General features: G+C 39.4%; 1 protein-coding gene across 1 annotated transcript; it reads right to left on the bottom strand.

Moving 5' to 3' along the window:
• Positions 1 to 5,236: 5,236 nt before the first annotated feature.
• Positions 5,237 to 8,344, bottom strand: LOC141835421 (uncharacterized). The gene is made up of 4 exons (XM_074722876.1): positions 7,208 to 8,344; positions 6,275 to 6,493; positions 6,097 to 6,188; positions 5,237 to 6,027 (listed from the first exon to the last, which is right to left on the bottom strand). Exons 1-4 carry the CDS (start codon positions 8,342 to 8,344, stop codon positions 5,301 to 5,303), a joined length of 2,175 nt encoding a protein of 724 aa, XP_074578977.1. The 3' UTR covers positions 5,237 to 5,300.
• Positions 8,345 to 14,555: the final 6,211 nt, after the last annotated feature.

Raw genomic sequence — 14,555 nt, 5'->3', positions numbered from 1 at the left:
AGCCTCTGAGGCAGCCAAAGAAGTTGTATGGCTCAGGAATTTCTTGATGGACTTAGATGTGATTTCTGGTTTGCCCAAGACTATCACGATTTATTGTGATAACAGTGGTGCAGTTGCAAACTCGAAGGAACCACGAGCCCATAAAGCAAGTAAACACATTGAGCGCAAGTACCACCTGATACGAGATATTGTCAAACGGGGAGAAGTCGCTGTGGTCAAGATTGCATCAGAGGATAACCTGACAGACCCTTTCATAAAGGCCCTTCCAGCGAGAGCTTTTGATCGGCATGTGGAGGGAATGGGGATCAGATGTATGACAACATATGAGGCAGCGTAGTCTTCTAGTAGAAGTGGGAGATTGTTGAGATTTATACCAAAATCCTAGCTGTGTAAATAAACATTCTGAAATAAGAATCACATTTAGTCAAAATTTTGTATTTAATTTTTATGCAAGTGTCCATTTAATCTATATTGTAGATTAACATGGTGTGCGGAGTCACACACAGAAGACCATGTTATCAATTACTTATAGATTATAAACAGTGTTCACAACCAAAATGGATTGGACAAACCATTAGAGTGGTTGTAGTGTAATTTGGTCTTAGTCTGTCTTGACTATAGAATTACACTAGTACACTAAGTGTGTATTAAGCAGGACCATCTGAGGATTGTTCGATTTATACTGACTATATAATTGAACTAAACCTCTGTTACTATAGATGTACATGCTCTTAATCTCGATGTAATAACAAACACATGTGCTTAGTATGCATGGTTGTCAAAATCGCGAGTCAACTCGGCGAGTTTACGAGTTTACGAACTTTGATTTCAATTTCGTGTTGAATCAGCTTAAAATCAGACCCCCCATGTAATATCGGTAAAATCGCGAGTTAACTCGGTAAAATCGTTAAAATCGCAAGTTAACTCGGTCATAGGTCGAGTTTGAGTCAAGCCGGTTTAATTGGGTTAATGGGTTTGGATTTGGACAGTAGACCCGTTAGGAGAAGAGATAAGGAACCAGTAGGGATTTGGGAAGCTACAGTGGCATCCCAAATCGCGTAAAAACCTCAATCGCGAGCGGCGAGCCGCCTCCTTCTTTCTCCTCTGCTCCTCGCGGCGAGCAACGGTGAAGCAAGCAGCAGCGATCCATCCTTCCGCGAGTAGCTGAGCCGTCGGTGAGTGGCGGGCGGTCCGAGCCAGGGTCGGCAGCGCCGGTGATCACTCGGTGGCAACGAGCAGTCGGATGGCGACAAATCAGAGAAGGAGGCCGATCGGTAAGAATCGGAGCCTGCTAGATCTCGGTTTATGGTTGGGTAAGCTTAGATCCATGGATTTTTTCTGGATTTTCAGAGTTAATGGTTTGATCCGATTGTGGATCTTGGGTTTCGGTCTCAAGCAAGAAGAAGAAGGGAAGGAAGAGGCCGGGAGGTAAGGGATTTCTCATTTCTCAGCTAGATCTTGGTTGTTAGGTTTCTTTGGATTCTTTTCGATTCTTCTTAGATCATTCTGGAATCTGGATTGCGGATTGCCTTCAATCTTCATTCCACAGGTTGGGAGCTGTAGAACTGACCCAGGTTGGATTTCTTTGGATTTCTCATTCTGGATTTGTCATTTCTCAGCTAGAAATGTCAACTCAAGGATCATCTAAAGGGTCGTCAGATAATTTGAAAAAGAATGCTTCGGGTAGTAGAACTGACCCAGGTTGGGAGCATGGATATGATGTTGTTGGTAATTCAAGAAAGGTGAAATGCAAGTATTGTGATAAGATTGTAAATGGTGGCATTTTTCGTTTCAAACATCATTTAGCTTGCACTCGGAGGGATGCGGAGCCATGTATTAGTGTTCCTGATGATGTGAAGAAGAAGATGTTGTCCCTTGTATGCAAAATTGCTCAAGCATCTGAAACAAAGAAAAGGATTATTTGTTCTAATGAGGTTTCATCAGACAGTGGTGAAGAGCTACAAGCAAGTAAAAAGAGAAAGGGAAAAGCAACAATGGAAGAATTTATCCAAGTTAAAAAAGGTAGTTCTCATTCTCAAGTCACAATTAATCAATTCGTGAAGAAGGACATAAGAGAAGAAGCTTGCCAACAAATTGCCCGGTTCTTTTACACATCTGCCATTCCCTTTAATTGTGCAAAAAATCCTGAATTTGCAAAGATGTTTGAGATAGTTGGGAAATATGGTTGTGGGTTTAAACCTCCATCTTATCACGAGTTAAGGGAGACATTCTTGAAAAAAGAAGTAGATAGAACAATGACTTTGCTTGAAGAGCATCGATATGTGTGGAAAAAAAAAGGATGTTCTATTATGTCTGATGGATGGACCGACAAGAAAAGGCGATCTATATGTAATTTCTTAGTGAATAGTGAGAAGGGGACGATTTTTTTGCAATCCACTGACACATCTGATATCTCAAAGACGGCAGATAAGGTTTTTGAAATGTTAAATGAAATTGCTTGATCCCCAAGTAGACTCACTCAAGCAAATAAGCTCAATATCTTATATTGACTCATTTGAGCATGGTTATGCATTTCGTGGTCCTACTCTATCAAGAGGCCTTAAGATATCACTCCCATCATATGGGAGGGATAGATCTCATCTACCTCACTCACATCCCTCTGCATAATTTGTTACATACCAAGTGATCGCCTTAATAATCCACCCTGTTACGGGTGATGTTCGATGACACCAAATTGCATAACTCCATATGTAGGGAACCGTAATGACTTCAGGTATAAGAAATATTCATACCAATAGTCACATAAGAAAGTTTATGACACTTATATAACGATCCATGAAACTTTCTCATAATGATCAATTCAATATACATTCTCTAATGTATATCCATACGTTAACTCAATATCTCATATCCATGACTTGTGAGATCAAGTCATCCAGCTGACTTATATGCTAGTTTCAACGCATTAATATCGTCTATGAATATTAATATTTAACTAGGAATGATTAAAAGTAGTATTCTCTATATCATCTCACTATCGACTCAAACAATCGATATGATGTAGATTAGAACTAGCTATCCAAGGACATTATTATACTTAGTTATTTGGCATAAACATAAAGTAAGTATAATAACAAAAAACCTTACCTTTATTAATAATAGAATATGATACAAAAGTCCGTAGTCAATAATCACATAATTGACTCTAGAGCTACTACTAACAGGGTATACGTCTCCTAATTAAAGGAGTGGTGAATCCTCTGTTGGCTACTTAAACACCTTGGGGCACTTCGGCTTATACCTAATTATCTCGGATCTACACCACCATAGAGATGCTTACTTGAGATATCAAAGTATAAGTCTCCATGACTAAGATGACTTGAATACCTTAAGTCGGAGGAAACTTACACTCGAGTTATAATGAGATCTTCATAAACATTCATAAAACCACATGAAATTTCATGACAGATCACTCCCAATGAACTAGTTTACCTTAACCAGAATCTATATGTTAACTCTCAATATTCCAATGTTTTTAACCAGTGAGGATTGTCTGCTTGGCAAAATCAAGAAATCTAATATATGCTAGTCTCACAGAATTGACGATATTCATTCTCATCAATTCATCGACTAGTGAATATTTCAATACGTACATAATTGCACATGTAGAGATACCCACTAATTATGATACAATCATAATTCCTCTCATGCTATATATTGTATTGTGGACATCAATAATTGAGTTTAAAATCAAATCAAATACATAGAGAATGTATACTAAAATAGTAATTTTATTTATCTAATAAATAATACAATATCTAAGGTGATTGCTTTAGGACACCTCTTAAATATAACAGTTTCGACAAACAATTGTTATTGCTAAAACTCTGACGCCATTAAGCCTGCTACCCCTCGTCAGCAACGAGCCATCCAACTTTCAAACGACAACTTAATCATCTCCGTTCTGTTCGATTCATATCGTTGGGTTGTTTTGAGCTGCCAAATACTGAATTAAACCATGGGTTCTCTCTCAGATAATTTTGTCTTCTTCCTTCGATTATTATCAAAACGAAGATACGACATGTGACTTGGTGAAGTCGTCTCGCGGAGATCTCGACATGGATACGAGTACAAGTAACTTTTCTGAAGATTGCTAGTTGATGCTGCTTCTGCTTCACATCATCTAATAGGTATAATCTATTTATGTCGTCTTTTCTATGATTATATCTGCACGCGTGTGTATCGTCGTATGATTTTTTATGCGCATGTTATAATAATTTACATTATTATGTTTCCGTTACGTGTTTATCGAAATAAAATTTTAAAATGTGTATAGAGAAACCCAACAAACACCTCGCTCTATTTTGTGATTGCCCATGAGAATCGACTAGTACTGTCGTATCAATCGATTGCATATGAAGTTGCACCTCTCGGACCATCTGAGATCATGACTTCTTCATTCTTTATGTAGCAATTTGATTAGTAAACATGTGTCAATCGATTCCTACACTATTTCTCATCCGAGACACGCCTAACTCCTTTACCCTTGTCCCATATTTATCTTCTTTCATATCTTGTGACCGTAAAACCTCCTATTTTCTAAACTTTTCATGCTTGGAGCCTTCTCATCTCTATGTCTTCATCGTCTAATATCCGATCACTTGATTTGCTAGAGCTTCCCTTTTGTCAAAAATCCAACCTCCAATCTTCTTGAATTTCATCACCTTGCATCCGATGACCAAACTTATTAGGACTTCTTCTTTGCTAAGAATTCAATTTTTGACCTTCTTAAACTTCATCATTTCGATCGAATTATTTTTTTCCTACACACTGTTGATAATCATCTAATTTTACCTTAACAAAACAAGCATGCAAGGCTATATTCATGGAGCATAATTACATCAACAAACTTTCATATGTCATTTGTATAATATTAAAATAAAATAAAATATAGATGAAAATATAATAAAAAATCAAGTCCAATAACATAAAAGATTTTATTATTATTGTTATTTTATAATAATGCACTATATTTCTCGTAGAAATTCAGTTTATCATGTTAGTCAAATAGGCTCAAAAGTGAGGCCTATTTAAGAGTATGCTCAAACTTACTGTGTTAGTCTAACAGACTTAAATGTAAAGCTTGGTGAGTACATGCCATTTGAACTTTGACTATGCTCAAACTTGTCTACTATTATCATTCATAAACATTATAGCAACAGAGTTATAAGTGTTATCTGAAATATTAAGTGGGCAGTCACATCTTTTTGGAAACTTTTGATACCACAAATGAGGATAAGATCCACAATTTGAAACAAAGATGAATAGAGTGTGCTAGGCTATGAGAAAACGGCATTATCAAATACAGTGCCAACATGAGTGATCACAAACCCGTATATCTTTCGCTTCAATCGCTCAATCTTTTCCTTCAATGCATCGATCTCCGGTGTCCTCACCACCGCATCCAACCAATCATTGATCCTCTTCAATTGTGACAGAACTGCTGTAACTTTCTCCTTGCGACTGACCTCCTCAGCCATGTCTATTTTCTCTCCAAATAAACGGAAGCCGACATCCATTGCTTCCTCAACAGACTTCAGAAACCAAAGTTGCATTTCCCTTTTGAGAGTTTTAGCAAGCTCCAATGTTTCACTCAATTCATGACCTCTGCTCCAAGTGTTCGTTGAGGGAGTAGGCAAAAATTTCAAGTGGTTGTTCCTGGAAGGAACTCCAACTGATTGCCTTTTCGAAAAACATGTCTTTGAAGAATCCAACTGTGGGATTGCAAGTCTTTCAGAAGCCTTTCTCTTTGATAGATTCTCAGCCTCTTCGCTTACTAAATGGAGAACTTGAAGATCTGTGGCTAATGCTGCTTCAACCCAGAGAGTTGCCAAGCTGCTGTGCTCAGTTGGTACGGCATCCCTCTGCCCTTCGGAATTGCGATTGGCGCACAGAGACTCAGCAACAGCGGTCCACCTTAAAACATCGTTGTACAATGGTAGAAATCTATCGATCATTGGAACAGGGTTGATAGCCTTTGATGATGAACAGAGGTCAGAAAACATGCTGGAGAAGACAAGGAATGACATTATCCATTATCAGCCTTTGAGTTCTAAGAATTCAAGAAAATATCACCTCAAAATCCTAATAACAGATTCTGTAGCCAAAGCCTCTTCAATTGCCTCAGCAGCAGCTACTGCAGCAATGTTTCTTCTTTGAAATGCCTCCTGCAAATTGTTGCACGAGAGAATTTTTTGATAAATCAATTTAGGAATTCAGCGAAACATCAAAAGTAATGAAAAAAAATGCTTACCTTTCCTAGCCTTGCAAGGTTATCAGACATAGAATCAAACAGGATACTGCCATCAGTCCACTTCCTGTCATGAACGGTAACTTTAGGAATCATGTTGGATTTATCAGATTCGCAGGATGAATGAACCCTGTTATTCGTTCTTCGCTTTTCACTGAACGGTTCGTCCTCATCATTTGTTTGCATTCTTCCTACATCGCTCCTCCTTTGTGACACAGCAACCTGAAGATCATTTGTGAAGAAGTTACACATTAACTAGTAAGAAACTATATTAGGATAAAAATGTGGCAAATTAATATGATACTATTACTGCAAAAGACTACAATAATAATTGACAATCATTCAAAATTTGAGAGGGCCACAATTTGCAGGCTTCATTTTAAGGCCTCAAGACACATTAACTAGATTTAGTCGATAGTCCTGTTCTAGATTTTGTTTGTTAATTTCGATAATGAAAGGACAGATTTGATTGGCAAATTTTTCAAATGACAGACGCATCAAAAAGTAAAAAAAAAAAATTGAATTGGCACACCTGATTTCAAATTCTCAATTGGTGCATTTTTCCCAGATAAAATTCTCAAAATATCCTTTAGTTTAAATTTGACCACTGTATGCCTAGATTTTCAGCTGGCAAGTGACTGATCAAGTAAAAATATACATATATATAGTTGGCTACAACATATGCAACAATATAACAGAAACTTTCACCAGTTAAAATACACATCAAATTATGGGATTATGAGCTGTTTGCTAAGTCGAGGCAAATTCTAAAGTTCTAAATTGATCAATAGTTATGCAAGCCTAACTAAACTGTTTAAGCAGTGATATCAAATGGCATCGAAAGAATGTTGAAGATAATGATTATTAATAGAGCATCTATCACGAAAACAATTAAGCAAAAAAGGTAGGGAAATCCCTTTTGAAGCTTCAAAATACCTGAGTTGTCAAAACGGATTGTTTGTCCACCTTGCTCTTTGACCCTCCTTTATCTTTGGACTCGGAAACTCCAACCACATTAGGCGACGAATCGTCCCAGCTCTTCCTGATGGATTTCAGGGAGCCTGAGGCTGCATCTGACACTTTTGTGAAGCCCGCAACGACCAATCCTGCTTTCTTCTTCCCCCCGGCCTCCCCAGCTGCAGGCGAGGTCATTTTGAACCCTCCTGAGAGCCTCCGTGCAGGAGAAATGGAGGCCCTTCTTCCCATTGGCGATCCAGAAGCTTTCCTCCCAACAGGAGATGGCTGCCGGTATCTAGACGGCACGATGATGGCAGGCTCCCTTGCTACTTTCCGGTTCTCCTCTTTCGCTGCAACCAGACTGGGCACTTCGCACTTGGAGGGAACAGGAGACGAGGCCCTCGCGCCTGACCTAACTTGCACTGCAGGTGACGACGCCCGAGAGGTTGTTTTTGAGGCTGGAGACGGATCGCGCGCCAAATCCCCTGAGCCATTGACGCCGCCGAGAGAAACTTTCCTGGAGGACAATTTCGCTGAGGCGGGAGACGTGAATCTCCGTGGCTTTGCCGCTGAATCGACATGGTTCTTGATCACGTTCTCCCTGGCGGAAAAGATGGTTCTTTTATCTTTCTCCTGCATGAGGGAATTGGATCTGACGGAGGAAGAGGAGACAAGGGGAGGTCCAGCCTCAGCGGCTGAGGCGGGCTGGATGACAAAGCTCCGCTGGTCCGGGTAGGAGCGAGCGACGAGGGGTTCGGGGGAGCCGACGATTAGGTGGACGCGAGCACCGGGGACAAGACGGAGGCCGACGGCGCGGGGAACGGGGTGGGCGAACTCTAGGCGATCGACGTGGACGAATTGGCCGATCTGGTTGCGGCTGGAGAGGATGGCGTCTGCCTCTACATCAGAAAGGGTGACGTAGGTGGAGTTGGCTGAGTCAGAGAGTTGGAGGTAGAAGCCGTGGGAGGGCCACAAGTCATCGGCGGTGGAGGCTGAGAGGGCAGGAACGATGCCGGTGACCTGAAGCAGGGCGGAACGGTGCTCGCCGGCGACCCTGGCGTCAGTGTTCATGGACTGCAACAGCTTGAGGAGGACGCCCGGCGTGAGGGACGCCATGGAGTGAGACACGCCAAACTGCTCGATGAAATGCCGAAAGGAAGGGTTTTCGTTTGCGGCTAGCAGAATGGAAAAGGGATGGGTGGGATGTTAAGAGGAGAGAGAGAGATGGAGAGAGAGAGAGAGAGAACGTATAGATGACCGTTGGATGGTGGATCGTGTTTACTTTTTCAAATTTGAAATCATCCCGCTCTCCGTGTCGATTTAATGAATCGCTTAGATCAGAAGTTTTACTGATTCAATAAATTCATAAAATTGATGAATTATTTTTAAAAATGAAAAACTGCTTTATTTCCGCCAATCGAGATAATAATTAATTAACCAAATCTTGCCAATTTTCTATATTTTCTAATTTTAGGGAAATTTGAGTTAAGGCAAAGATTTCCTAGCCAATCAGTCTCAATTTGGTATTCCACTCATTCCTGCAAGGAGAAATACAAGCTATTTGAGATTTAACTATACAAAATTAATTATTGTTGGGATGCTAAAATGAAATTTCATTTAGTTTAAGATTGAATGATTCTTCCCCATAAGTCTTGAGGAAGCGGTGGATGCTAATAGGAGGGAGTAGGACTACCCTACGCATAAGAGAAGATGGGTCTAAGGAAATCAAATTTGTCTGATAAAATATCTCGGATGCTTAAGTCATATTAATATTGTGGAAGGAAAAAAGAAAGAGTAGCAAACAATGTATAGAAAAAGAGTCAAAGAGTTAAAGATAGCCCCTGCTGATATAACACCACATGTTGGGATCGTCTCAATATAATACGTGTGTTTATACATTTCATAAATATGCACAGCAGAAATCAAACAACAATAAAATAACAATAATTAATAATTATTATTATAACACAATTTATTCTCCGCATATCTAGCATATGACGCTAAGCGGGAAGGGCATGATTGCACGGTCCTTATTAGAGTCCTGTCTCTACTGATGATCCATGCGAAGTGATCTTCAAGATGACTTTCAAAACCTCAAATCGCGTCACAATCTTCGATACTAGCCGACGAGCAGTAACGACCGATACGAGAGAAAATTCTAATATCAGAAACACGCAACAACACATATCACAATCGTTTTCGAGATTTTCTATCTATCGTCGAGAATCAAATTTTGGACAATAAAGAAATAAGAAAAAGGGACCGGAACAGTTTTCGAAGAATGGAAAATACCGTAGGCACACGGTGAAACCCTAACGGCTACCCACGATCTCTAGAAATCGCAACTCCTTCGTCCAACGAAGAACTTTGCGAAAGCTCCTCCGGTGTACGATTCAGCGGCAGCAATAGGGTTAAACAAGGACTCCGGCGGCGACAAAACCTCAGTCTCCGGCGAAAACCCAATCCGGCGATGCCAAAGGGGCAGTCCGACAGTGGCAGCAGCAATGGGAAAATTCGACGCCAATAGGAGGGAAAGGGAAGAGAGAAATACTGATTCTTGGCTTCTTCTCCGGCGGACAACTTCTCCAGCGGTTGGTTGTGGGCGAATAGGCTCCAACAAGCTTGATTGCGGCGACAGAACAGAGGAAGGAAGGAGAGAAATCTAGGGTTTCTGTTGCTTCTCTTCGCTTGCTCATCATGCCTCAGCCCTCCCCCTTTCTTATACTCGCGGCCAGCACAAGGAAAGTGGTGACTGAGCCAAAACCGCGGCGAACTCGTCTGTCTGTTCCATCGAACGTGGGCGCCATACAAGAAGAAGACCTCGTGAATGAAGAAATCACGGGTGTGGGTCGGGCCGAAAGAAGGAAAAATCAAGTTTTAGGGTTGAACCAGGTGGACTAAATCAGACCGGATCTAGGTTACTATAGCAGACCGATTTAATCTTAATTCGTTTGGTTCAATGACCAAATGACCTCCAATTTGACCTAAACTAGTTTTATTCGATTCGTCTTCACAAGACAAATCTTCTCATCCCTTTTATTTTGCCAAAATAAAAGTTAGATCAATTTGGTTCAATAACCAAGCCTTCTCTGATTTGAACCAAACTAATTTTCTTATTTGTTTGCTCCAACCAAACTAACATTCTCTCGATTTGAGAATCAAATTCTCAAACTCATTTTAAGTCCTTTAAAAAATTTCTAGTGCGTTGACTGAATAAGTTCTCGGTTATGTTGGTCGTCCATAATTAACCATTAATTGCATAACGATCATGAGTAGCACCTAGTAGTACATCATGATCCCTAATTGATCAAAAATCAACGATTGATTTCAGAATACTTTTTAAACCTTTCAGCAACTTTAATAAACGTGTCTCGTTTCTTTTTGTAGGATCGAAGAGAACGCTAGAAGGGGGGATGAATATTGCTATCTTGTAGCATTTTCTTGATTTTCGTTAAATCGTCGATTATGTTCATTTGTTCGTGAATTAGATTAACAGAGATAAAGTTGTAGCGAAAATAATAAATACAAAAAACACGAACACAAAGAGGCACAAGTATTTTATTTGGTTCACAGTCACAGGCTGCTACTCCAAGGCCTATGATCTTTGATCGTTTATGTTTGGGCAATCCACTAATAAACTCCTTCCATACGAAGAGGAGTTATAACGATTACAAAATAACAGATATGATAAAAACACTTATCATATTTTTAAATTGAATGCACAAAATAAATCATTACCAAAAGCTGAAGTAGGAGATGTAGACTTACGGTGCAGAACTCTGATGTTACAATGGCTTCCAAGGTGATCCTTCACGCGCAGACTGCTGTCGGGTTGCTCTGGATTGAACTCAACTGCTATTCTGAGGGCTCTCCCTCATAGGGCTTTTATAAGGCTTTCTGGGTGCCTGGAACTCCTTGCCAAGCACCTCCACGATGTCTATCGATCTGCCATCGGCACTGCTAACTCGACACTTCCAAGCATGTATTCCCTTTTTGGGCGCCAGCGTGCTGACATGGAGGTTCCGGATAAACTTTGGCTGCCGCTACATTTATTCCAACATAAGCGCCTGGAACCAATCTGAGCGCCTAGAAGCTGAGGTGTCCCGACCACTGGGACAAAGGCACCTCACTGCTTCACTGGCTTGGTTTGCTGACGTCCGATCGCCTGGATCGACAATCCGAGCGCTTGGACCTCCGGTCGCTTGGATTTCAGATAAGGTCGCCCGGAATCAAAGTTTCTGCCTTTCCAATCTTACATCACAAGTTAGTGAAAAAATCAAAGTAGTAGAAAAGGAATAACAATTTTTGAACTGTTAAGTGGTCTTAACTTTGGATTTCCAATGAAATCCTAGGTTAGACTGATGCCTATTGTTCCACTCTAGGAATGCACCCATACCCACTCCACTAGGAAGAATTTACCTGATTGCCAATATGTCATCCTGACTCGTTGGACTTGTTAGATTTGAGAGGTGTTCTAAGATAATCGCCTTATGGTTATATTATTTATTGGATAAATAGCAATTCACTATTTGAGTGCATATTTTTTATGTGTTTAATTGGATCTTAAACTCAAATACTGAATGTCCGTAATACAATTCATAACATGAGAGAATTTATGATTGGATCACAACTCGTGAGCATCTCTACATGTATAATTATGAATGTATTGAAATTATCCCTAGTGAGGAATTGATGAGCATAGACGTCATCGATTCTGTAGAGACTAGTACATTTAAACTCCTTGGTTAACCAAGCAGCCGATCTCACTATTGGAGACATTAGATGTTGAGAGTTAAATGTGGATGCTGATTAAAGGTAACCAGTTCATTGGAGTGACCTGCCTTGAGACTTCATATGGTTCTATACATATGTCAATGAAGATCTCAATGCAGCTTAAGTGCGAATTTCCTTTGACTTGGTGTATTCAAGTCACCTTAGTCATGAAAACTTATACTTTGACATCTTAAGCAAATATCTCCGAAAAAGTGTGGACCCAAGATGATTGGGTATAAGTCGAAAATACCCGAAGGTATTTGAATAACCCATAGAAGATTCACTGCTCCTTGAAAAAGGAGACATATATCTTGCGGTCGCTTGTCAGAATTGTTACTAAAAGTATTTGGCCAAATCATTACATATCAAGAGTGCAATACTCTTGGACACATGTATGAGAAACTTGAATTCTCAGGATAAGAAAGCAACTTAGGCTAGGTATGACATAGTCAGCCTGGTAGGGATCGACACATAGACCATATCCTGAACTAAGCGGGTATAAGACGGTGAAAGGAATGAGGAACGTTTAATTGAAGCTGTTGAAAGGTTTAGAAGATATTTTGTAATCAATCGTTGATTTTTCGATCAATTGGGGATCATGATGTACTACTAGGTGCCACTCATGATCGTTCCGTAATTAATGGTTAATTATGGACGGTCAACATAACCAGGAACCTATTGGGTCACACACACTACAAGTTCTCCAAAGGATTTAAAATGAGTTTGAGAATTGAATTCTCAGAATGAGAGAAATAAAGTCTGGTTAGATCGGACAAAGGACAATATGATATAATTCGTCTTATGAAGACGAAATGAACGAAACTGATTTTGTGCAAATTAAAGATGGTTTGGTTATTAAACTAAATGATTTAGTTTTGAATCAAATTGAATAAACTTGGTTTAGTTCATGATGGAAGATATTTTGGTAAAATAGATATAATGAGAAGCTTCGTCTTGTGAAGACAAATTGAACAAAGCTGATTTGGGTCAAATCGAAGGTCGTTTGGTTATTGAACCAAGAGAACCAAGATTATACCTGGTTTGCTATAATAAACCCTAAACCCAATTCGGTTTGGTTTGATTTCTTATTTCAGTTCAGCCTCAATTCTCCCTATTTTTCTTCCTTCACTTGACCCATCGCGCAGTAGGTCTTCTCCACGCTCGGTCGCCGTGCAAACCTGCAATCCCATTGTTATTTTCCTGTCATGTCTTATACGTTGTTATTTTCTATTATGCATACATGTGTTGTGATAATAATGTAAAATACGAGAACTATAGGGCGTTAAATTCGTAAACAATTAACGCTAATTTGTAAGAGTTAGGAGGTTAATTGAATTAATTGGAATTAATCATACTTAATTAGATAATAGGGCTTAATTAATAGGTTAATTGGGTATCCCAATTAACTAAGCCCGATTAAGGTCTGATTAGCTTTAATGGGTTAATCCATAAAGAAATACCTTTATTAATATATAGAAATATGATACAATGAGTTCATACAACAATCATCACATGATTGGCTCTAGGGCTCTCACTAACAGTAACCTCCTCTTCATTGCATGATTAATCCACATTAATCATGCATGATGAATCAAATCCAATTTGATTCAATTTGAGTCTAACTCAAATTCAATTCATACATGATAACTTCCATGCATGTAACTTCCTCTTCTTTATTGCATGATTAATTCACATTAATCATGCATGATGAATTAAAATTCATCTTGGTTTAATTTGAGTCTAACTCAAATTCTATCAACTTAAGTCTAACTCAAGTCTAGGCTATCCAATGAGCTTAATTGTTCTTTTAGTCAAACTAAAATGAATCCATCTCCAAATAGAGTGTTATTTGTGTGTGACCCAATAGATTTTTGTAACGTTGGCAATGTTTCTAAAACTCATTTTAGAAACATAAGCAATAAGCGGCATCTAGCAATGCATCATTGCTACCCAAGTGACAAGAATGTCGAGATCCAACATAACCTCCATGACTATGATAATGTATGACAATGTCCTTCTATCCTCGATATCTAGAATGATCAAACAGTCATAGACCGTGTCATCCTCTTATCAATCTTTATGTTTCTTGATCCCCAAGTAGACTTACTCAAGCAAATGAACTCAATATCTCATATTGACTCATTTGAGCATGACTATGTATTTCGTGGTCCTACTCTATCAAGAGGTCGTAAGATATCACTCCTGTTATATGAGAGGGATAGATCTCATCTACATCACTCACATCCCTCCGCATAATTTGTTACATACCCAGTGATCACTTTTATAGTCCACCCTGTTACAGGTGACGTTTGACGATACCAAAGTACATAACTCCTTATGTAGGGAACCGTAGTGACTTCAGGTATAAGGACTATTCATACCAATAGTCACATGAGAATGTTTATGGCACTCGTATAATGATCCATGAAACTTTTTCATGGTGGGTCAATTTAATATATATTCTCTAATGTATACTCATGTGTCAACTCGATATCCCATATCCATGACTTGTGAGATCAAGTCATCCAGTTGACCTACATGCTAGTCTCAGCGT

This window comes from Curcuma longa, chromosome 9 (genome assembly GCF_044706935.1).
Source record: "Curcuma longa cultivar G26 ecotype Majalengka, Jawa Barat chromosome 9, ITB_CL_G26_1.1, whole genome shotgun sequence".
Lineage (NCBI taxonomy): Eukaryota > Viridiplantae > Streptophyta > Magnoliopsida > Zingiberales > Zingiberaceae > Curcuma > Curcuma longa.
Note: the sequence above shows the minus strand (reverse complement) of the source record. Positions and strands in the feature narration are given on the sequence as shown.